Genomic DNA, 24,893 nt, shown 5'->3' with positions numbered 1-24,893 from the left:
AAGCTTGTGAGTTAATTGAACGTCTTATAAAATGGAATTGCAAATCTGCAAATTGAGAAGCTAAAGTAATACAATTATCAATCTAAAGACAAAATGATTAAGAATTGCAAATTGAGAAGCTGAAGTAATACAATCATCAATTATCAGTCCAAAAACAAAATGATCAAGAGAATAATGAGATTGTTGAACATTTGCCACACATAAAATGGTTATTTGAATTTTAATTAAATTTCAGTATTTAGTACAAAAATAAATGATATAGAAAAAAAAAGTAAACAAATAATAAAGAAGAGAAATAATATATATTCAGAGTATTAAGCCATGTCAAACACTGGAAAATTGCTCTTTTCACATGCATTTGATTATGCTTGTTGCGGACTTTCGTCAAACTTGTTAAAAAAGGCTTACAATCTAAGACTAATTAGTTTAAGGGCTCATTAGAAAACTAATTCAGTTGGAGGGCTCAATACTGAAATGGGACTAACTTTAGGGTCCAAAACTATGGATTTTGCCTAAGAAAAAAATAAAGGTTCACTTGCATGCATTTATTTACATGCAACTTTTAATAATACAACTTTTTTGGCCAAAAATATGGAAACATGCAAGTATACAGCGGTAAAACTACGTAGTTTTTACACTGAATTATAATAACCTAACCTAAGTAGTAGCCGACCTCTGATATCTCTTTGCTGTCTACTATTTTTCTTTTTTCTCTTTTCTATTTTGCAAGTTTTCCAGGCAAAACTCAACATCCGACCATATAGCTCCCGCTGCCAGGAATTGCAGCCTGCACGATTCGGAGGAGCAGCTCCCTCCTTGTTACTTGCCTGTCTGACGCACGAATCGCAGGATTCTCTCTTTTTCTGTATCAAAGGTATCCTTTTATTATCTTCAGTTTCCAGTTTTATTGCTTTAGGTCTTCATATATGTTCAATTTGAGTCATTGATGATGATTGATTTAATTTCAGTTTACTGTTTCTGTTTATTTAGATCTGATAACAAACTAATTAAATAAAAATGCGTCTTTCAATAGTGTATTTTTGTAATTATTTATTTATTCGTTTATTTACTTTTTGCGTCTGTGGATAGGCTTCAAATTCCTCGAATTAATTGAACTGTGTGTAACTCGATGGGTCGAAAGAAGCCTACTGACGAGAATCCTCAGGGTGGTGGTGGGAAATCAAAGAAAAAGCAATTGGCGATTGATGATGATGAGTACAATATTGATACAGGGCTCTCTGAGGAGCTGAATGACAAGGTTTCACTTACTGGGAAGAAGAAAGGCAAAAAGGGGAACCAAAAAAGCTTACAGCCTGATGAGGAAAAGGAAGACGTGGAAGAGGACGGTGAGATTCAGGATTTAGTCTTTTCCGGAAAGAAGAAATCAAAAGGAAAGAAGAATGGAACTGCTAGTGTATTTTCAGCATCACAGTTTGGGTTACTTAGAGATGAAGATAATGATAACAATGATGATGAGGAGACCTCTGATTTACTTGGTGATAAAAATAGTGAGGTAGAAGACGAACCAGTTGTAAGCTTTACTGGGAAGAAAAAAGCATCAAAGAAACCTAACAAGACCAGTGGTAGTTTGTTTAGTGCTGCAGCTTTTGATGCACTTGATGATGATAATGAAGGAGAGGAGATTGATAAATCTGAGGAGGGTAATGATGATTATGATATGCCAGTTATTGAGTTTACTGGGAAAAAGAAGTCATCCAAGGGTGCGAAGAAGGTTGGTAGTTCTGTGTTCACAGCAGCTACTCTTCATGGGTTAGATGACAATGAAGAGGTGAATGGGGATGAGGATGAAGACGATGGAGCTATAACTTTCTCAGGAAAAAAGAAGTCATCCAAGAAGGCAGGCAATAAGTTCAGTTCAGCACTGCTTGAAGAGGAAAATGATGAAGAGGCTTCTGCAACTGTTAAAATTAGTGATGATATAGCAGAAGCTGAGGATGATGATGGAGCGGCTATTACATTTACAGGTAAAAAGAAATCATCTAAGAAGAAGGGCAAAGTTAATGATGATGTAGCAGAGCAACAGACTGGTGTTCTTGAAGCTAAGGATAAGGGTGAAGAGGTGGTAGAAACTTCAAAGAACAAGAAAAAGAAGAAGAATAAGAGTGGAAGGACTGCTCAAGAAGAGGAGGATTTGGACAAGATTCTTGCAGAGCTTGGTGAGGGGTTACCTACTGAAAAACCCTCTGCATCTACTCCACAAGAGGAGAGCAATCAGGTCCATCTTGAACAAGTTCCACCAGAGAATGCTTCAGGTGAGAAGGAAGGTGAGGAAGAAAAAGAAGAGTCTGCTGCAGCGAAGAAGAAGAAAAAGAAAAAGGAGAAGGAAAAGGAGAAGAAAGCTGCTGCAGTCGCGGCTGCTGCTGCTGCATCACAGGGGAAGGAAGAAATAGTGGAGCAAGCAAAAGCTGAAACAAAAGAACCGAAAAAGAGTGACGCAAAAGGCAAAGCTGCAGATAAGAAAGTGCCGAAGCATGTTAGAGAGATGCAAGAGGCACTTGCTAGGCGAAAAGAATTGGAGGAGAGGAAGGCTAGGGAAGAAGAGGAGAAGAGGAGAAAGGAAGAAGAGGAAAGGCGTAGGCAAGAAGAACTTGAGAGGCAAGCAGAAGAAGCTAGGCGTAGGAAGAAGGAAAGGGAAAAAGAGAAACTCTTGAAGAAGAAACAAGAAGGCAAACTCTTAACAGGAAAGCAGAAGGAAGAACAACGACGGTTAGAGGCTATGAGGAATCAAATACTTGCTAATGCTGGTATTACTATTCCTGCAGCAGACAAAGAAGGTGCGCCAACAAAAAGACCCAAGTACCACACTAAGAAGTCAAAGCCAGCTGCTAATCATCATGCAAATGATGCTGCCCCAGTTAAGCTGGAGGAGAACGTAGAAGCTACAGAAAAAGAGCAAGAACAACAAGATGCCGAGATTGAGGTAGAGCCTGTGGAGATGGAGAAGGTTGCAGAAGAGGAATCTATAAATGCGGAAGAGAAAACAGAAGTTAGAACAGAGGAGAATGGGATGGAGGAAGATGAGGATGATGAGGAGTGGGATGCAAAGAGCTGGGATGATGTTAATCTTAATGTTAAGGGTGCATTTGATGATGAGGAGATTGATTCTGAGCCCAAAAAGAAAGAGGTAAAGAATGCTGCTCCGGCTTCTCGCAATGCAGGTTCGGTTCATTGCCTAATTTGCCTCTTCACTAGAAAGTTTTTATGTTTCTTTTCTATTCCCTTTGTTTGCTTCTGGGTGTTGGTTAATTTTGTATTTTGCACCTTCTATTTTTTGTTATTGTTTCTAATCTCACAGACCCTCCTGCAGCTGCCAAGCCTGCTGTTGCAGGCCAAACACCTATTCCTTCACAGTCAGTTAAATCTCAGGATGCTGCAATTAAGAAACCTCATCCCGAGGTTGATGATAGTGGAAAAAATAGGACAAAAGATGCTGCTGCAAAAAATAAAACGCCACCTTCAGATGCCACTCCTAAAGAAAGTGAAGAAAACCTCCGCTCTCCAATATGTTGTATAATGGGCCATGTTGATACTGGTAAAACCAAACTGCTAGACTGTATCCGAGGCACTAATGTCCAGGAAGGTGAGGCTGGGGGTATTACACAGCAGATTGGTGCAACATACTTTCCAGCTGAGAACATAAGAGAGAGAACCAAAGAATTGAAAGCCGATGCAAAACTAAAGGTCCCAGGTCTACTGGTTATTGATACACCTGGCCACGAGTCATTTACTAATTTAAGGTCCAGGGGCTCAGGTTTGTGTGACATTGCGATCTTGGTTGTGGACATTATGCATGGCTTGGAGCCACAGACAATAGAATCACTAAATCTCTTGAGGATGAGGAATACAGAATTTATTGTTGCATTGAATAAGGTGCAGCTACTATCATCATTATTATTTATTCATGCTTTCAATTAGAGCTATTGTTTTTATCTACTTTTAATAAACATCTGCAGATGGACAGACTCTATGGATGGAAAGTTTGTCGCAATGCACCGATAGTGAAAGCAATGAAGCAACAGTCTAAAGACGTGCAAAATGAATTCAATAGGAGGCTTACAGGGGTCATGCACATTGAACTCTTTCTTAATGGGTTTTGTTAGCATATTTTTGCTTCTTAACATTTTTTCTTTCTGGTTTTGTTTGATTCAGGTTATAACTCAGTTCAAGGAGCAGGGGCTGAATACTGAGCTGTACTATAAAAATAGAGAAATGGGAGAAACTTTCAGTATTGTCCCTACTAGTGCTATTAGGTAGATCATAGGTCTTCTATTTTCTGAACTTTATTGGCTGTAAAATGTAATTGTATTTGTAATTTTCCTTTTTCTTTTTTTAATATCTTTTTGGGCTTTCCTTGTGTACTGATTTGTCTTTTTTTTCTTTTTGCTTATTTTACAGTGGAGAAGGCATTCCTGATTTATTATTGTTATTAGTTCAGTGGACTCAGAAAACAATGGTTGAGAAACTTACATATAGTGATGAAGTGCAGGTGTGCTTGCTTTCTCAGTTCTCACCATGTTAGTCAATAGAATGTTTTAAGATATTTGATTGTTGTTTGTATCATGTACCAGTGTACAGTGTTGGAGGTTAAGGTTATTGAAGGTCATGGAACAACAATTGATGTTGTGTTAGTTAATGGTGTGCTTCATGAAGGAGATCAAATTGTCGTTTGTGGTTTTCAGGCAAGCTCAAACCCTATTCATATCCATGACATGATGAAACGCTCTGTTTTTTTGTCTTTCTGACTGATTTTTCTTTCTAGGGGCCTATTGTTACCACCATTCGAGCTCTGTTGACACCTCACCCAATGAAGGAACTTCGAGTTAAGGTGTGGTTCTGTTTATTTAATGTTTTCTTACCATGTGTTTTACTTTATGGTTCTCTTGTTGGATGTATAAGACAATTTGAAACTGGTTTATCAGTTAGAATGTTGCATGTGAAGTAGAAATGTTCTGTTGCATCCAAAATCTTATAGCTTACATGATTCTGCATCCTTTAGGAGATTTATTCATTCTTCTAAGTGGAACCTGTTAAAGTGCCATTGGAATTTCTATTTTTTTTTTTAAACGAACTGCAAATGGCTAGCCCTTGAGTAAGAATATATGCTACCAACTTATGTAACTGTGTACTTCTAAAAATGGTTGCAAGAATCTGGGAGTCCCCTGATATGACGAATGGCTGACCACTTCTGCCATCTTTTTCTTTCCCCTTGGAAAGGATATGCTGATGATAGAAAATATTTATATAGTATAGAGTGATTATTCTAATATCTATTAAATTCTTTGACACTTTGGAGTTGTAGATTTCCTTAGGTAATGAAATTCTGTGGATGAGTTAGACATCCTCTTAAGCTTAGCCACATATGAAAAACCAACAATTCATACAGAAGTGCATAGCAATTATACTGAATAGTGCTTATTGGCATTACTTGAAAGCCCCCAAAGAAGTTGGGAGAACCACCTTGCGCATAATAGAATAAAGGGGAGGGTACAAAAAGGTATACTGTTGTCACAGGGTTTTTACCTTTGTGGTTTTCTTTTGGGTCATTTCAGGGTATTTGGTTTCATTCTTTCTTTTATTTACTTCAATGTCCTCTCAATTATTTTTTTTTTTGTTATGAAATCAATAAACATTGATTTTCAATAATTTTTGAAGTGTTCTACTATCAAATTGACCAATGGGATACTCTTAAAAATATTATAAATTTATTTTAGAAACTACTTTATCTTATTCCTTACAAAATTAAAGAATACATATTAATTTTATTAGTCATAAATTCACCATTTTAGTTGTATGATAAATTTTACTTAATTAATGATTTTATTTTTAAAAATCTCATATTATATTAATATAAGATCTTAGAATTTTGACTATACTAGTATAGAGGGTATTAGAGTGACAAATAAATAAAACCACAGGTTCTGAAATGACAAGAAAAAGACCAGTCCTTTAGTGAAAAAGCACATAACCACTAGGTACTTTTTTGTACTTCTCCCTAGTAAACAGAAAATTGACCATCTAAAGTATGCATTTTTAAATAGCTATAATTTATGTTGAAAGATTAGCTACAGGGGGTGCTACCTCATGCTGGGCTTAATGTCAAGAGGATGCTACCAGTATTTGTATAGAGAAGATGCTACCAGTAGTAAAGAGTCTAAGATGCTGAATATCAAGGGATATCAAGAGGACTCCATAGGGAATTGGTCAACTTTGGAGACAAAAATCAACTGAAAAAGGAAATACATGGATCGCTAGACTGTCTTAAGGAGTCTAATTCTTGAATCATATGTAGACTTCTGGCACATAAGGATGTTATTGGTCTTGAACTCTCACATAAAATGAAACTGGAGCTTAATTTCATTTATTATCTGTCCATGAAAAGGACTGCGTACTTCTTTCCAGTTTATGGAAAAGAAAAGGACTTATAATGACATTTCTTTTAGTTGTGGCATTTGCCTGGATCTGCGGTTGGATCTGAACTGCAAATCATTGTAAATGGAGTTACTAATTTGCAGCTCTTGGTACTGGAATATTGCAATTTAAATGTCCAATTAAGACGAACCAATTGTTTGGGTTGATTACAAGCTTGTGTTTTTCTTTGCCACAAGTGCTGTGGTTCTGTCCACTTGAATGCTTTCTGTGAAGCGTGCTACTGTAGAAAGGCTTATGTCAGGTTTAATACGCGCTGGAAAACAATAATTAAAAGAAAAGTGAGGGAGGAAGTTGAAGGAGGAGGATGTCTGATATGGTTTTTTCAGTTAGATTTCTATATATAAGCATTAGGCTCTTGTGTTGTTTCAGTTAATTAATACATTATTTAACATTGTTCAGTTCCTATTTATTTTCTGACATTATTGATCATTTTGGCTTCACACCTAACCACTGTAGTTGCTTACTGCTTGAGGGTGGTAACTCCTACTAGAACTGAAGCTATAAGAACCAAATTTGTTCTTGTGCCATGATTGTGACTCCAACTTAAATTGTAGATATCTCACTATACTCCCTGGATTTATCCCTAGTCTCACTCAGGATCCTTTTTCCTCTACTTATCTATTGTGTTCACCTGTTTACTTTGTGCACTAATATGAACTTTCTCTGAAAGTGATCTCAAATGAAATCTAAATTAATGTCCATGAGATTCACATGCCTTGTGAACTGGTGAAATATTATATTAGGTGAAAAAAGATACTGAAGTCCCATGGGGTCGCTATTTCTTCCATTTCTCTGCGGATTTCTTACCATTTATACTCATTGCTATGTCTGTTAATTTTCTAAACAAGTTTTTTCAGTATCATGACGCAAAATATTGTTAGTGGCTAGAATCGCCACCTTAGTTTCCTCTAGCATGAAAAAAAAGATGATGTTTTCCTTGGTGATGGTCTGTAAATTGTTTGTTTTGAGATTTGTTGCTTTAGATAATGCCCTTGCCATGCTTATTTCTTGGTTATCATTTTTTTTTTATATACCTCATTCTCAATTATCAATTTCTCGGCAGAGAATTGTTGCTTTAGAAAAAGATGTTACTGTGTGCTTATTTCTTTGCTACCATTTTTTCTCCATGTTAATATCATTCAGGCTTGTTTGGCCTTCATTTTTCGTGAGCTTTTAAAAAATATATGTCCTTTAATGTGGTCCATTAACTTGTATGTTCTGGTATTCAAGCATTTGCTTTGTTTATAGGATAGCTTCCACATTTATTGAAAAGGGGTCCTGCTCCTCCTTCCTCCTCCTCTTCCCTCTCTTGCATCAATTATATAATGATTTAGTAATTATCTGATTTCAGGGGACATATCTACACCACAAAGAAATTAAGGCTGCGCAGGGTATCAAGATCAGTGCACAGGTGATTGCAGTTTAAAGAGCATAGTATCAGTTTCAGGATAATGTGTAGGCTGTTTACATCTTCATGGCATGTGTTATGTATTTTTGATATTCATGAACTTTTCCTGTTAACAGGATTTCTTGTTTTCTGTTGCTCTGATTTCATGCAGGGCCTTGAGCATGCTCTTGCTGGCACAGGTCTATATGTCGTAGGACCAGATGATAATTTGGAGGATATCAAGGAAGCAGCAATGGAAGACGTCAGATCGGTGATGAACCGGATTGAAAAGAGGGATGAGGGAGTCTATGTCCAAGCATCTACCCTAGGGTCATTGGAAGCATTGCTGGAATTTTTAAAGTCACCAGCTGTAGGCATTCCTGTTAGTGGCATAGGCATAGGCCCAGTACACAAAAAGGACGTTATGAAGGCCAGTGTAATGCTTGAGAAGAAAAAGGAGTATGCCACTATCTTGGCTTTTGATGTTAAAGTGTCTCAAGAGACTCGGGAACTTGCAGATGATCTGGGTGTGAAGATTTTCATGGCTGACATCATTTATCACCTATTCGATCAATTCAAGGCTTATATTGACAACTTGAAGGAGGAAAAGAAGAAAGAAGCTGCAGACGAGGCAGTGTTCCCTTGCGTTCTTAAGATTTTACCTAATTGCATTTTCAACAAGAAAGATCCAATTGTCTTGGGAGTTGAAGTTACTGATGGCATAGTCAAGGTATGTGCTACTTTCAAAAGGCATAATGAAGATAGATTTTCAAGTCATTTTTTTTAGTTCTGATGACTTTCATCAGTGTGGTGCTTAAGTGCTTGTGATATGCCAGTATCAATTTATGACATCCCCTGCTAGCCCTTTCAATATCAGATGAGTGTTTGAGGGTGGACATTTAGCCTAAGTTGGTTTTATCTAACAAGCTACATTCATAATTAACAAAATAGTACATTTATAATTTACCGATTTGGTACTTGCACAGTACTCTAGTAATGCCTCTTTGGTTTGGTTTTATTTACATTGTTTGATGATCAAAAGATTATTATGCTGTGTTTCTTTGAAATGATACCAATGCCACTATATCATTAGGTCAAGCTGCATTTGGAGCCATAAATTATTTTGTAAATAAACCATTTGTAGCTGAACCCTCACATAGTACTCTGCTTTATTTACAGGTTGGGACTCCAATTTGTGTTCCTGACAAAGATTTTATTGACATTGGCCGTGTTGCTTCCATTGAAAATAACTATAAGGCTGTTGATTATGCCAAGAAAGGCCAGAGTGTGGCAATTAAGGTTTGATGCTGGATCTTTGATCTTTTGTTGATTGCTTATGTTTTTATCTTTCTGATGAATCTAGGTTCTAATTTGGTCTTATTGAATGCTTTGTCATTTGCAGCTTGTTAATAACAGTCCTGAGGACCAGCAGAAAATGTATGGCAGGCATTTTGATCATGAAGATTTACTTGTCAGTCGTATTTCAAGGACATCAATTGATGTTCTTAAAGCTAATTACCGGGTAAGTACTTTGGATTTTAGGGCGTATATCAGACTTAGTTTGGATTTAGGTTCTTTAATGCATAAATTTTCTAGAAGCAATTCCCGACTCGTTTTTTGCTCAAGTTGAGAAATGTTTTCGAATGATTTTTTTTTGTGTTATAATTTTAAATCATGGCGTGTAATATCTTAGTATCAGTCAATATTGTGAATTTCGATTGATTGATAGGATGTTGAGCTGTGATTTGTTTTTTACTATTTATGGAAATATTTAAATTTACCTGAACTCGTGGTCTACACCCAGATTAGGCAAGTCATTCTCCTTTGATTTGTCCTGATGTTTCTGGTGGGAATTGAGTTATGTGTTATAGTTGAGCAGGTATTCAAATTTTCAACTCCAGTTCCTCACCCCAAAACAATCTTTAAGTCTTTAATCTTGGATGAGTTATTTTCTTTTTATTATTAGCTCTGAATATATTTTGTGATACATCTTCCTGTGAATTGGTTTCACGAGCTGTATGGACGAACCATTCTGAAGTGTACAACACAAATTGTCTACTGTTTTGATCATTTTAAATAGCATTGGCGCCTTTTGTCCAAGATTTAGTTTGAAACTATGAAACCCTCACATGCAGTTGTGTTTACCGAATTATGAAATGCAATCTTGAAACAAAAGAATCAAATCAGTCACTGAATTAAATGTCCAGGACTGTCCTATTAAGTTTTTACTTTTGCTAAACCTCGGGGGAGTTTGAACCTCCGTAAATTATCCTTAATCTAAATCAGTCTACTCTGTGCGCTTAACTTTTGCGTTTTCCTGTATAGGATGATCTGTCAATGGACGAATGGAGGCTGGTTGTCAAGCTGAAGAACATTTTCAAGATACAGTAAGATGGTTCGTTCACTGGGATGGGACAAGACATGAGTGGAGGGTACAGGACAAAGACCAGACAAAATAGTTGTCTGGTACTGTATCTTTCTTTTGACACATTGAGGCTATTAACCCAGGAAAACAACAGAAGTCGGAAACTTGTACTGGCACTGGTCGAGGCTATATGCAACCATGGCTATGTCATCTTTAAGATTTTCCACCAAAACCATGGCTATGTCATCTTTAAGATTTTCCACCAAAAGTCACCTTAAGGCTGGTCTAAGCTCTCTGTAACAATCTGCACCAGATCACTTGAAGGCTGCACCCAATCACTTGAATTGGAGGCTGGTCTGAGCTCGTGAAAAGAAAATTAAATTATTTTTTTCTTTTTCGAAAAAAAAAAAAACGCAATTTTGTTATTTGTGTTTGTCCATCCATACTGCACTTGGTGCTAAATTTTCTTGTGTTGAGCCGAGTTTTCTTAGCCTATATAGACGAAGACTGGAAAAATATATGAAAATGACAAAATTGCCCCTTCTCATATTTCATTCTTGCAGGACGCCCCTGTTTGGACTGATGCCATCAAATAATTTTGATCTGTATATTTACTTTTTAATGTAAGAAAAGAATATTACTTAATTTTTAACGTTTTATCTTTCCTCCATAGCTTAAACCTTTAGTTGAATATCATTCTGTTTTTTCTGAAAGAATGTCTAACAAGAAGATTCAGATTTTCTTTCATATTATAGAGAATAGACAAATTCAGAAAAATTAACCTCTATTTACTTCTAAGGTTTTTGAGTGATTTAGGATTCTTCGGTTTTTTTTGGAAAATTAAAGGTCTACGAGAAATGGAATGCAAAATTTTATTTTTACGGTTATCTTTTTATGATAAAAAATTTTGGAATTTTTTTATGCTTTTTCGTAATTGCACTATAGTATTTTTTTTTTATATATTTACTTTAATGAAATTATGATAGCATTTTTTATCATTATCAATCTTTTTATTATCATTGGGAAATCAAATAGCTGCAATAAATATCAAATTATTCCTAAACAATTTTTTTAATATTTTATTTAATTATATTTCCATGTATTTTTTTTATTATATTGTGGTATATATTTTATATATTATATTTTTTGAGTAAAACACACTAGTTACTATAAAAAAAAATAATATCATTCAATTCATGAATACTAAACATAAAATTAGAAAATAAAAATGATAAATCTATATCATTTGGATGATTTCATAATAATACAAGTTAAAATAATATCATTTTGGTATTTTTTAGATATTTCTAATAAAATTCTAAAAAAATAAAAAAAATATAAAATAAAAACTGATTTGATGGCTTTAATTTTTTTGATAAAATTCTAAAATAAATATTGTATAAATAAATATCTGAAAAAAAAATCGTAAAAAAGAATGTGGAAAGAAAGTTATAAAAATAATAATTTTGAAAAAACATTCGTAAAGTTAATTTTTTTTTTTTAAAAGTAGTACCTATGAGATTTCTTCAAAAAAAAAAAATATATCGAAGACTATGAATTTGATAAATTTGGAGGTCAGCTTTTCCAAATTTTCCTGATTGATCAGGGGACAATTAGATTAATATTCCCTTAAAAGAAAATCTGATAAAAATAAATTTTTTCTTAAAATTATTAAATACAAAAATTCTGAACTTACTTGTTTAACTTCTAACTACACCTTAATTTCAAATAGGCTAAATTTGGTCAACTGTTCAATAGTTAAATATGTTAAGAGAAAACAATAATATATAGTTCATAATTCGGGGTTTATTGGCTTGCTTGCTTTGGCACTTGTATGAGGTTATTTCCTAAAATCATTTAGGTTTCATTACAAATGAATTAGACTTTAGGAATGGGCAAAGCTACATCTAAATATCGAATCACTCTAACTCTGTACTAAATTTCTATTATTTTTAATAAATGTTATTATTTAATTTAATATTGAATTTTATTATTTTATATTTTTATTTATTATTTGTATTATTAAGCTTATTAAGATTCGATTAACTACTAATAAACACGATGAGTTTAATTTAGAGTGAGTTTGATAATAAACAAGGCAAAACCCAAGTTAACTAAAGTCGGCTTGATTCGTTTCAGTTATGATCCTATTCATTGTGTTTATTTTTCTTATTGATTTTGAAGGCATTACCATTACCAAACTTGGCCATGGCGATGATTTGTAACGTTTGAATCTAAGGGCTGTTATTTATGGGTCTTAAATTAGAAAAATCTTTGACCAAGAAAAGAAAACAAAAATCCTCATACGACATCGTTAAATGACATATAAATGTTCGGGTCCCGCTTCACTTGCTGCGGAGCATGCAACCGGTTCTCTTACATCTCACGAAAATCATTGGAAGTTGAAATAAATTCTTTTAAAGAAACGCCTATTGTTCCCTCTGGACAGCCTGTGTTCGATAATACTTACATCCATAACGTACAATTACCTTTTACCCAAACCCCCACTTTCCGTCTCGAGTCATCTACTAAGGACATAAGTGTCATTTCACCTCTCAAAAGAGTCATCCACCTCAACAAACGACCTCACCGGACCCGAACATTTCCCTTTTTCCCCCTTTTCTCCTGAAAGAAGAACCAGATCGAAACATTTCAAAACTTTCTTTTTGCCTTTTTCTGCTTTCGAAATAAAAACCCTAACTTCTCAAATCTAATTTTTCTCAATCGAGAGTTTTTGATAAGACACAATGGGCGATTTTAATCTCGCTCTAGTGATTGTGGCTATAGTTGTATGCATTGTGGTTTTGTTATTCAATGTTTACCTTCTCGTCAATTATCAACATCCAGATGACAAAAACCAAGCCTATTTTCCTAAATTCGTCGTCGTTTTAGGCCTCTCCGTAGCCCTCATTTCTATATTAATGTTACCGGCGGATGTAGCAAACCGGCAAGCTTGTCGCCACGCGATTTATAATGGTGCCTGTAATCTCACTCTCCCGATGAAAGATCTATGGATCGCTGTCTATATCATCGACGCCGTGCTCGTCTTCTTTATAATTCCCTTCGCCATGTTTTACTATGAAGGCGACCAGGACAAGTAGGTCATTTTTACCTTTTTTTTTATTATTATTAATAATCATAGGTAACTATGTATAAATTGGTGTGTGATTTCTTCTTCTTCTTCTTCTTCGGGTTTTAGGAGTGTTGGTCAAAGGATAAAAAGCGCGTTAGTGTGGGTGATAACAACGGCTATTGTATGCGGTCTCGTGCTTGGCATTTTATATGGTACGTATGTAGTCATTTTGATTGTATTTGTTTTAATTGTACGTTTCTTGAGCTGCTGTGCTTATAAATTTGGTTGAAACAAAAAACCTAGGCGTTGTGCTAGAAATAAGATCGTGTTAAGAGGCTATATGATGTTGCAAGTATACAATTCAATTGAACTGTTACTTGCATATAACCTGTTCCAAACGATGTCATGGTTTTTGAAATTCAGGCAAGACATGCTAGAATCATTTACTCTTTTGACCTTCCAGTTTTTTGTTTTTATTCGAGTAGCTTACATCATGTTTTTAAGAGAATCTGACACTGCTGTAGTTAATGATGCAAAAGTTTTATTTGGAAAAGGAAACAGTTCTTGTAAACCATATAATAAATTCCATGAAGTTTGCACGAATGTCATTTGTTTATTTGAAAACTTGCATAGTTGATATATTAGTTCTTATATCTCTAGTTATTTTTGCATTTATTGTCTAGTTGGATTAGAGATGACTGCACCGCTTTAATTTTATGATGCTCTTTTGATGGTATATCAGGGCTAGTTGGAAAGGTGGACTTCACTGTCAGGCACCTCTCTTCAACTACGACTAACTTTCCAAGTACTTGGGAGTTCTCTAGTGGCCAACCATGTATTGGAAGTGGTGCACGCCAGGTTGTTATTGATAAATAACATTGTTTAATCAGACTGTTCCTTTTCTTATGGCTTTCATATTGCTGTTTTATTATAAACGAGTAATTATTCAAGTCATTAATTATTTTCCTCCCCCTTTGTCTTTTCTAAATTTCTTGTTTGTTACAGTGCTCTGCGTACCTTGCCAATGCTTCTTCAGAGAAAACATGGAGCATGCGCACCACATTTCCAGAATATGTTGTTGCTCTGGCTACAATTGTTGGATCTGTACTTTTTGCGGTATGAACATTCTTAGAAAACTTTAGCTTTTGAATTTGTTGAAAATTTTCGGACTTTGACTAATTAGAATTGTAGTTTCAAGGATTGTGTACTGTGCTTTTGTGATTTCATTACTGAAGGCCACGGGTAGGAAGTTGTGAAGTGTTGTGTGTGTGAACTATTCATGTAAATAAGGATAGGCATGTCATAATTGTGGATTTCTGGCCTTGTTGGTTGCTATTAGATTTCTCACTGTGCTCCTTATATCTGTTAGATATTTGGCGGTGTTGGTATTGCTTGTTTACCATTGGGACTTATATTTTCATTCATCCGCCGTCCGAAGGCTGTTATCACTCGTTCACAGTATATTAAGGTGACTCTTCATTGTGCATTCTGTAGCTCTATAGTAATGTAAAACTAAATAGTTGAGGGATACTGCATCTCTGATGCTTATTGACAGTTGATAATATTATGTAGGAAGCAACTGAACTTGGTAAAAAAGCAAGAGAGTTGAAGAAAGCAGCTGATGCACTTCATCAGGAAGAAAGAAGTGGTTCGAAGGGCAGAAAATGGCGTAAAAATGTGAAGGCAGTAGAGAAGGTATTATGAGGCCCTGGAATATGGAACTTTTTGTTTTAGTAGGTTAACTCTCGACTGCATGTTGAATGTGCTATTTACAAGTGCCATTTTCTGTGAAATCAAACTTTTTTCCTCATCTCTTAGGAGTATGTAGCTGTTTTTATCTGTTGCAGGCAGTCAAGTGAAAGATGGTTGCTTCAGCAATTTAGCCTTTTGTAATTGCATTTTAACATATTATAAATGTCAAGCTCAATCAAATTATCTTCTGAAATCCTTATAGCTGTTTTTGCAAAAAATGTTTCTATATACAAGTTGAAGGGCTGAAGATAAGCTGGTTGCTCATGACTTAATTTGGTTATGAATAATGTATCATTCATTCATTGGCTTGAATCCCTTGTGGTCATTTTAGATTGCTTAAACTTGCAGGAATTGTTTCAATTGGAAGAAGATGTAAAGTTGTTGGAAGAGATGTACCCTCAAGGAGAAAAGGTGAAGATTCTTGGTTGCTGATTAAATATACTGCTGGAGTGTATTGTCCATTCTTCTGCTTATCTTGATGTTTCTGGTGATCCTTTTCAGGCCGAGACAAGTTGGGCTTTGACTGTTCTCGGGTACTTGGCCAAACTAGTGTTGGGGATCTTAGGGTAAGTGCTGAATAACAATATATAACTACTATTCTGAGCACTCTGCCAATCAATGAGATGGTCTCTATTTGGATACTAGGGGTATCTTTCTCATCAGGTGTTATATTCTTTAAATAATACCCTTTGGATTCTTTTTTTCTTTTCTTTTTTTTTCTTCTCTCATGCGCCATGTTGGAGACGTAGTTTATACAAATAAGATGTTGTGAGCTAAATTTTAGAGGACTGCTGAGTGGTGAGAGCTTTCAGTTGAAACATGGAGTGTTTTTAATAGTAGTGAAGAAAAGTGTGATTCGAAGTCCAAGACTAGTGAAAGAATAAAGATGATGGTGAAATTGGAAAGAGCTATTTCAACATAGAAAGGCCCGCAGCTATACAATGTATATAATCATGTGATGAGAAAGTATTGTTCCCCCAATAAAACAATTGGTCTGTTGGGTGCATCAATCCAACTTGCAACTGATTATGAGGCAGAGAAAGTAATGTGAGAAGACTCTGAACATATTTTAATAAGATTGCTTGCAGTTAATAAACTATAATAATAATAATAAATATTATTTAATTGGATATCTAGTAAGGTTTTTCTGTGCATTTGGTTCAAGGCTTCCTTTTGCTATTATATCTGATTGTAAGGCACTTAGAATGATCTTGTTCTTTCTAGTAAAAGCTACCAAGTCAATACCACATTCTTTCTTTTTTTGGTTGCGATTTGTGTCCTTTAAAAATTCTCAGTGGATTAGGCCTTATATGGAAACTTATATATTGCATGATACTGGCTTTCTGTCTTTGTGGTTATTTAGTCTTATCATAGTTCTCTTGTAGTTCATCCTCTACATATGGATTTAGAGAAGCCCCCATCCAACTTTTGTTGACAATCTCCTGTGTTCTTGTTGATCAGGTTGATTGTTTCAGTGGCTTGGGTAGCTCATATCGTCATATATCTGTTGATTAGCCCACCTCTTTCTCCATTTTTGAATGAGGTTTTCATCAAGTTGGATGACGTTTGGGGTAATTTTGATATACTTGCAGTTTTTTCTTACCTTCTCTTTCTTACCCCAATCTTTTGATGGTTATTCTTATTTCTGGATGTTTATTCTGCAACTTTGCTAGGTCTTCTGGGTACAGTGGCGTTTGCATTCTTCTGCTTCTATCTTCTGCTTGCAGTGATAGCTGGGGCAATGATGTTGGGACTGAGATTAGTTTTCATCACAATTCATCCCATGAAGTAAGAAAATTTTTGGAGGCTGCTTTTTCTTATTAATCTTAAAGGGTTTTGTTTATTTAATCGTCTAGCTGGTTCTGTTTTTTTTTTGATGGCTCAATGATTTATTGGACTTGTCTTACAGGTGGGGAGGCACTCTGATGAACTCCTTTCTTTTCAATGTTGGACTTATTCTTCTATGCTCCATTAGGTTTGCATCTTTTTTCTTTAAGAGGCATATCTGTCTGACATATTCTACCCTGTTGTTTCTAGCATGTGATATTGCCAAAACTAGCTATCACATGATTATGATTTTTTAGATGAGGCTACTTTTAAAAGCTCAGAAACACTTATGGATGATTATACACGAGTATATTCAACTATTCACAATTGTGAATATCAATGAGAACCTAGCCCCATTCTGAACTACCAATTGAACTCTTGACCACTTAATGAGAACTAAATGCCCAAACTCCATTTGACCTCTTAATCAAGGAGAGGGAGGTAGCAATTGGTCAAAAGTCCAGTGCTGATCTTGTCAATCTGCATGATCGAATCTGTGAACCTATTGGTAAAGCATATTGGAGGTAATTGGCCAATTAAAATTTAGGCTATGTTTGTTTGAGAGGATGGAAGGAGGGGAGCTTTTGAATTTTGAAAGCAATATGGCTAGGTGCAAAATAGGAGGATAATATATTTAGTCTTTATTGTTTTCAGTATTTAAATTCCTCCATTTTTTAATCCTCTCAAAGAAAAATAGCCTTGAGTGCTTTGCTTTGACACCATCAACCGATAATATGGGGTCACATTTTCTTCCGGTTCTTTTTTTTCTTTTTCTCTCTGCTCTCTTTATCTTTTTCTTTTTTTGGATGCTAAGGGTCAGTTTTTCTTCTTTAATTTTTTCCCTTTTATCTTTATTTATTATTTTAATTTTTTGTGAATGATGCTCATCTTTGGCACACGTACTGATTTATTTGGTATTATTATGTGCCGATTGTTATTGTTATAGCCTACATGAAAGTTAATAACGATGGCTTTTGGAATTTCAGTGTGATTCAGTTTTGCTCTACAGCATTTGGCTACTATGCTCAAGCAACTGCTGCACAGGAAATTTTTGGCCACACATTGCAGTCTCTACGAGGAATTAAGTATTTATACAAGTGAGTTGCTGCTAAAACCATTTCAATTACATTATTTACTCTGATTGGTCATGCACTTCTACTGATCTAGTTGGACGCCATGTTTACAGGTATAATGTTTTTCAATATGCATTTATTGTTCTGGCGGTTGTGACCTTGCTGTTATATGCTGCCTTTGTAAGTATAAATACTGTCAATCATTTTCTTCACTATTTGTTTTTACGGAAGGTTAAGTGGTGATCTTCACTTGATAACTTTTAGGGATGGAGAAGAAAAAAGCCAACTGGCAGATTCCAGCTTTCCTCCTAAGGCATGCTTTTAAATAAAAGTTGGAGCCCTTAGGAGTTTGCAGGTGTATGATCTCTTGGGGAGTGTTGTTTCATATTTGGATGGATGTCTATGGCCTAGTTTTGCTTTTGTCAGAAGTTTTAGAGGTAGGCCTGCATCATCTTCGTAAATTGGGTGGCTGTGGTGGGAGTGCAGGGTGAGTGCTCCTGCTGTTTCTGCTTGTTATCCCCTTTTGTATGTATTATTCTTTGTTTGGTTAATGTTATTCACTGGCTTGGGCATGTACGAGTAATCTTCAGCGCACCCGGGAAATGCGTTTGTATAACTTCTTTTGATGTAATATAACCATTGGGAGCAAACAGATCTTACAGGTTATTCCATCTTCATGCTTTTGCTTTGTTATTAGGCTTATATAGGTTTCTGGTTTTGGCTCATTGATATATGCAAGCTTTAAAGCTGTATTTGTTAGCATATTGACGGAAAGATAAACTGCAACAGTTGATGTTCCAAACAATTTTTCCCAGAGAAACCTGATTACGCACGTCTTTGTTAGCTCCTTCCTAATATTTCTTACTCTTCAGTTTTCTGATTGTCGAGTTAACGTTATGGGTGCTGGAATATTTCACCTGAAACTAATTGGATGAATGGAAGTTTCGTTCCCACTTATTGCATAATCAGATGGCCTGTGAAATGATTTTTACCAATCAAAAAATATTTTCAAAATCAAACCACAAGTCTACAGACGCAGAATGAATATGGTAAGTAGCCATGAGAATTTAGGTACATCTATGGACTATTATGTCGACCTTGGAGGATGATTTATTATTGGCTGTCCTATTATACATCGTTTAGCCTCATTGCCTTTCTAGCAGATTGTCTAAGATGCCAAAAACGCTAAAGCGACCATGTATAACATTTCAAAGATTAGAAATGCTTGTTTCTAAGCTATAAAAGAATAACACAGAATAAGCAACACTTGAAGAATGCTTATTTAAGCTCAATCATCTGAGACATTTGCAGCTACTCCGTTGGGACTGATTGGGTCATATGGTGAATCCTCTGCGAATTCGGTAGGCATTGCCATCCAGTGTAGATCTGGTTCCCAGTCTGCCTCTTCAATGACCTTCATTATCTCTTTTACTACAATCTTGCTCCCCTCAGATGAAAAATGGATTCCATCCCTACACAAATATCACAGACCAGCGCTAATAAAACAGTGACAACTATTAGTATACTCTTTAATCCTTTTAACTTATAGTCAGAAACAGACATACGTAAAGCAAACGTTCTGCCATCCATCTATCTGCTGCATTGCAGTCCAAAGATCAACCGCCTTCAGGTTCATCTCATGGCACAACTCTAAGCAAGCTTCTGAATATATTCGGCAGCTCTCGTTTGTCCGAACCATATCAAATTTATCACTAGTTTCAGAAAGAAGTATTGCATCGTTAGGAATTTGGAACAGTGAGGCACCCACTATCTATAAACTCGAAGGTGATATGAAAACAAATAGAAAACAAAAATGTAAGCACCTCAGGTCTTTGGCTATTTGAACCTCATTGACAGGAGGAGCACTCATAAAGATAATCCGAATCTTCTTCGAAAGGCTCTGGCAATAAGAGGGAAGTCATGGCAGTTGGATTCACAAAGCAGTAAAAGCAGGCCACTAATAGAATTTGATTTGAAAAATCACCTTGAGATGGACAGCAATCTTCCTCATGTTATCAATATATTCAGGAAGCGGAACATGAGGGCCGAGGCCGGTTGGATGGGGGTGGACTGAATCATTCCCTCCAAAATAGACAACCACCAGTGAAGGTTGTATAGCAGCGTCCTCAATTGGAAAATAATAGAAATTCAACATTCAACATCCAAGAATGACATGAAAAGATAAAACCGAGAAAATACACCTATTTTCAGGCTAATTGTCTAGTGAAAAGAAAATCCTTAGTTCTTAATTCCCCTTCCCCTGAATGAAATCCCAGTGAGCTTAGATGTGGTTTGCATCAAGTAATTAAGGATGTGATACAGAGCTTTGGACTGGTCCTGGAAGGTTATTATTATTGCTTGCTAGCAGTAAAATCTAACAACAGAATACATAGCATAACATAACATATCATAACATGATACCTTCGGAAAAACTTTATCCAGGACCTGCACAGCACGTCTTGAATTCCATCCAGCATATCCTCGCAACAATATATCAGCCTGTTCACCAATTTTCTAAAACAAACTTTAGATTTCTTTAATACCCAAGTCAGCAAGTCTACTTATTTGGGGTTTGAATTTATACTTTATAGTCCAACAAATTGAGTAAATGTCTCAAAAACTAATTAAAAACAGGTAAGGTCCTTCATGTTAGGAGATCACTAATTAGCAGCAGATTGGACTTCAAATCATCTGACTCTTCAAAAATGTCTTTAATCTATTAATTAATTCCCCTTCTGAGCTGTTTCAGTACAACTTTATTTGTTAGATAAAAGGGGAAAAAATAAAAAAGGAAAGAAAGTGGCACCCACCACTCAAAGAGAGGACGAAATAGAACAGTATTGATCATAGGAAATGAAAGGGTGATGTGACGGACGTGAAGATGAACTACACAGAAACTCGTGTAACTTATCTACTCAAGACAAACACATTTCAGGAAAACATTTATTCCCGATTAACATCAAATTAATTACAGGGCAAAAAGAAAATGAAAAAGAAAAAAGAGCAATACAAAATCGGAAAAAGCAAGAAGAAAGAAGAAAACCTTCCGAGCATATAAGTCAGCAAGAGTAGCACCCCAGCCATCGTTGCTGTAACTAAACTGAACAATTGAAGATCCGAACAGCACAAACTGTGGCCTTGCTGGTCCAACCATATTCACTCTCTTTTTGTTTTCACCTTCTTCAAGCAATGAACCAGTGTCTGAGATTCATGTATTTGCACATATTTATAGGACCCAATCAAGATCTTCTCCTCTCAGTTCAGTTGCTAGTACTTGAGCAGTTAAGCTCAAACCCCACTCTACCTTACCTTACCCTACCCTACCCTGTAATTAATACAGTTAAGTAGATGAAACAACAAATCAAATATATATTTTGGATAATGATGCCAAAAGCTTGATTGAAACAGATGCAGAATCCCCACGTTATCTTAACATTTTTTTCCTTCCTTTTGCGAATATGCTGTCTGCTTATGTGCGGGCCCTCAAGCGGGGTGGAACATAGAGCACTAGCAGCCTCCACATCCAGCCGACTTTTCCTTACACGGAGCATTACAGAGGAAGATAGAAGAAGACTACATTTCCAAAACATTTCATTTTGAGATTTTCTTTTTTAATCAGTTAATTGAGAGATGACTTTAAAAATGAGTGTCAGTGTTAAAAATACTTTTCTATTTTTTCTTAAAAGAAAATTATAATGCATGTGTTGTAATACTTTTATGGATAATTATAATGTAATTTGAAGATTTGAATTGGAGTGGCTATTATATCTTATTGTTTAAGATGATACCATGAAAGATCAAAGACTAAAACATAAAGCTGTCAACAAATCTTTATTAAATATTAAAACTACTAATTTTAAAAGTAAAAATAAAATAAAATAAAATACAATATATACTATTTTCTTTAACACAGATGTTAGATAAACTAGGGTTATACCATTTTAATGCACTTTTACAAGGTAAGAGGAAGACTCCGAAGTTAACTAATAGACCGCAAAACGATTTTTATTTATCACTCTTATAATTTTGGTTTATTTCTGGTGATTAATATTCGACAAGACACTTTAAAATTGATTAATGAATTTAACTATCATAATAATTAGATTAAACTTTACTCAAGAGTCACTGCCTTTAAGTTTATTTCTCATTATTTCTATTAATATCACAAAGATTCTTATACTTTAATTTTAGTAACACTAATTTCTTTTGGCAAAACAAACCATCTTATCTAGCATAAGTTTTCCTCGGTTTCACAAATATATCCATACTTTTCAAATTCATGATTTTGGTCCATTTATATTTTTCATTTTGTTCAAATATATCCTATCTCAATTAAATGTGCACCAACAATGACGTGACACACGTATATGGAAGTATTTAGCTTGTAATCACAGAATTGGAAAACTCACACACATCTTACTGACAATAACCACACATATATATAAACGTATAAAGACTCTTAAACTAAATACGAAAATTATACAAAGAAGAACTCCTATTAGAAATCTAATTTAGTCTCCTGTACTACTCCTCCTCAAGCTAGAGTATAGATGTTAATCATGCCCAGCTTGTTATACAAATAATCAACTCGAGCCCCATTTAGAGCTTTTGTGAAAATATCTCCTAATTGTTCTCCAATCTTTACGTATATTGTAGAAATGAGTCCTTGTTGTATCTTCTCACGAACAAAATGACAATCAACTTCAATGTGCATAGTTCGTTTATGGAATACTAAATTTAATGCAATGTGAAGAGCTTCTTGATTATCACACCACAATTTGGCTAGTACAAAAATGTTAAAACCTAATTTAGACAAAAGCTTATGAATTCATGTTATTTCACACACTGATTGTGCCATAGCTCGGTATTCCGATTCTGCACTGGAACGTGTAACTACATGTTGCTTCTTACTCCTCCGTGACACTAGATTTCCTCCAACAAAGACATAATATCCAAAAATAGATTTTCGATCTTCTTTAGATTTTGCCTAATTAGCATCTGAAAAATATCAAATCCTAGAATGACTATGATTTCTATACAAGATTCTATGGCTAGGAGCCCCTTTCAAATAATACAAAATTTATTCTACTACTTTTTAATGATCAAATCTTGGAGAAGACATGTACTGGCTCACAACACTAACTGAATATGCAATGTCTGGATGAGTCACCATTAAGTAATTTATCTTCCCAACTTATCTTCTGTATCGTTCAAGATCTTCAAATAATTCACTATCTTTTGTAAGCTATAGATTAAGCATCATTGGAGTACTATATGATTTAGTACCCAATTTACGTGTCTCAGATAGCAAGTCAAGCATATATTTCCTTTGGGATAATAAAATCCCATTCTTACTCCCTAGCACCTCAACACCTAAGAAGTACTTTAACATCTCTAAATCCATTATGTGAAATTGACTATCAAGAAAGAATTTAATAGATGAAATACCTAAAGTATCATTTCCAATAATGGCAATGTCATCCACATAGACAACTAGCAAGATTATTCCACCCTCAGATTGTTTATAGAAGACTGAATGATTAGATATGCTTTTCGTCATCCCCTGCTTGATAAACTTGCTAAACCAGGCATGTGGGCTCTGTTTCAAGCTATACAAAGATTTTCAAAGATGACAGACTTTCCCATACTCCCCTTGAGCAACAAAACCGGGAGGTTGCTTTATATACACCTCCTCTTGGAGATCTCCATGAAGAAAAAAGTATTCTTAATATCTAATTGATGCAGAGGCCAATAATGAATGCCTGCCATAGATATGAATAATATGACAGAAGTTAACTTAACAATAGAAGAAAAAGTGTTAGAATAATCAACTCCATAAATTTAAGCATATCTTTTTGCTACAAGACGAGCTTTTAAATGAGCAACTGGCCCATAAGGGTTTACTTTAACTATAAAAACCCACTTACACTCAATGGCCTTCTTCCGTGCAGGTAAATCTGCTAAATTCCAAGTACCATTATCACCTAAAGTATTCATCTCCGCCATCATAGCATTACGCTAGCCAGGACGGGATAAGACTTCTTGAATAGTCTTAGAAATAGAAACAGAATCAAGACATGCAATGAAAGAACAAGTAGTTGGTGACAAATAGTTATAAGACACAAAGAAAAAAATAGGGTAAGTACACTGACGTTTCCCTTTGCAAAGGGCAATTAGAAGATCATCACTTGACATGGGATCCGATGGCAAAGGATCTGGTTTAGGACATGTATCAGGAGGATTTTGTCATCTAGAGTAGACCTGAGTGATCGTTGGATGAGTAGGAGCAGAAATAGGAGATGTGATAGTATATACCAACATGTCATCAGTATTCTCCCCCCTAACATGGTAATGTGGAAGATGGATAGAATGTTGTATGCAAATAGAAAAAAGAAAACTTCCAAAAGGTAAACAAATAAACAAAAACAAAGCAAATTCAGATACTAAAATCACTCAAATTAAGAACCCAGAAACCGATCGAAACAGTGAATTTCAATAAAAAAGAAAAAGTCACCACTTTCGGATTAATAGTATTAAGAGACAGAGGAGCCATAGGCAAAGAAGAAGAAGCAGAAAGAAAAAAAAGAAAAGGAAAATCAAGAACAGAAGTCGAAGATAAGAAACGTGAATGAGATGGCACAAAATGATCAAAGCCTTGATGTTGACGTTCAGGTTGATATTGAAAGGAATGGCTGATGAGATTCTTAGCTCTACCGATCACGAATCTCTACATTTGAGTTTGTAAAGAAATATGAGATGATTGAAGGAGTTTTTGTGAGGGAATAAAATAGTTGATTAACATTAAAATAAAGTTAAAACAATATTTAGGTGACCGCTTTTATATTTTGCAAGTTTTTTAAATAATAGTTAAAATTTTATAACATTAAATCTAGTAGCCATAATTGTTATGATATCAGTGTCACAAGATATTAAATAATTACTCATTTTATTAAAATCTTCAAGCGT

General features: G+C 35.1%; 3 protein-coding genes and 1 long non-coding RNA gene across 6 annotated transcripts; 2 read left to right on the top strand and 2 right to left on the bottom strand.

Annotated features, from left to right (window-relative positions):
• Positions 1-623: 623 nt before the first annotated feature.
• On the top strand, positions 624-10,751 carry LOC8265051 (eukaryotic translation initiation factor 5B). Of its 2 annotated transcripts, none has more exons than XM_048370033.1 (13): positions 624-874; positions 1,090-3,179; positions 3,329-3,891; positions 3,975-4,082; positions 4,171-4,271; positions 4,417-4,507; positions 4,590-4,700; positions 4,781-4,846; positions 7,802-7,861; positions 8,010-8,567; positions 9,017-9,136; positions 9,240-9,359; positions 10,163-10,751. In XM_048370033.1, the coding sequence occupies exons 2-13, from the start codon at positions 1,130-1,132 to the stop codon at positions 10,226-10,228; spliced, it is 4,014 nt and encodes a 1,337-aa protein (XP_048225990.1). In that variant the 5' UTR covers positions 624-874; positions 1,090-1,129; the 3' UTR covers positions 10,229-10,751. The 2 variants fall into 2 exon arrangements, with proteins under 2 accessions (XP_048225990.1, XP_048225989.1); XM_048370032.1 differs by having other exon boundaries at positions 3,317-3,891.
• A 1,856-nt stretch (positions 10,752-12,607) lies between these two features.
• LOC8267504 (LIMR family protein At5g01460) lies at positions 12,608-18,598 on the top strand. Its single transcript, XM_002528049.4, has 14 exons — positions 12,608-13,299; positions 13,402-13,487; positions 14,018-14,133; positions 14,281-14,391; positions 14,645-14,743; positions 14,848-14,970; positions 15,376-15,438; positions 15,529-15,593; positions 16,489-16,598; positions 16,701-16,815; positions 16,937-17,002; positions 17,841-17,951; positions 18,041-18,107; positions 18,192-18,598. Exons 1-14 carry the CDS (start codon positions 12,950-12,952, stop codon positions 18,237-18,239), a joined length of 1,530 nt encoding a protein of 509 aa, XP_002528095.1. The 5' UTR covers positions 12,608-12,949; the 3' UTR covers positions 18,240-18,598.
• A 334-nt stretch (positions 18,599-18,932) lies between these two features.
• LOC8267505 (GDSL esterase/lipase CPRD49) lies at positions 18,933-21,520 on the bottom strand. Of its 2 annotated transcripts, none has more exons than XM_015724727.3 (6): positions 20,971-21,520; positions 20,349-20,441; positions 19,912-20,052; positions 19,751-19,827; positions 19,493-19,639; positions 18,933-19,399 (listed from the first exon to the last, which is right to left on the bottom strand). In XM_015724727.3, the coding sequence occupies exons 1-6, from the start codon at positions 21,079-21,081 to the stop codon at positions 19,216-19,218; spliced, it is 753 nt and encodes a 250-aa protein (XP_015580213.1). In that variant the 5' UTR covers positions 21,082-21,520; the 3' UTR covers positions 18,933-19,215. The 2 variants fall into 2 exon arrangements, with proteins under 2 accessions (XP_015580213.1, XP_002528096.1); XM_002528050.4 differs by having other exon boundaries at positions 20,349-20,426; positions 20,971-21,516.
• Positions 21,521-22,323: 803 nt separating this feature from the next.
• Positions 22,324-24,739, bottom strand: LOC112536291. The gene is made up of 2 exons (XR_003080334.2): positions 23,855-24,739; positions 22,324-23,689 (listed from the first exon to the last, which is right to left on the bottom strand). It is a non-coding gene; the product is annotated as an uncharacterized LOC112536291 (long non-coding RNA).
• Positions 24,740-24,893: the final 154 nt, after the last annotated feature.

This window comes from Ricinus communis, chromosome 10, assembly GCF_019578655.1.
Source record: "Ricinus communis isolate WT05 ecotype wild-type chromosome 10, ASM1957865v1, whole genome shotgun sequence".
Taxonomy (NCBI): Eukaryota; Viridiplantae; Streptophyta; class Magnoliopsida; order Malpighiales; family Euphorbiaceae; genus Ricinus; species Ricinus communis.
This window is presented reverse-complemented; position numbering and strand designations above follow the sequence as displayed.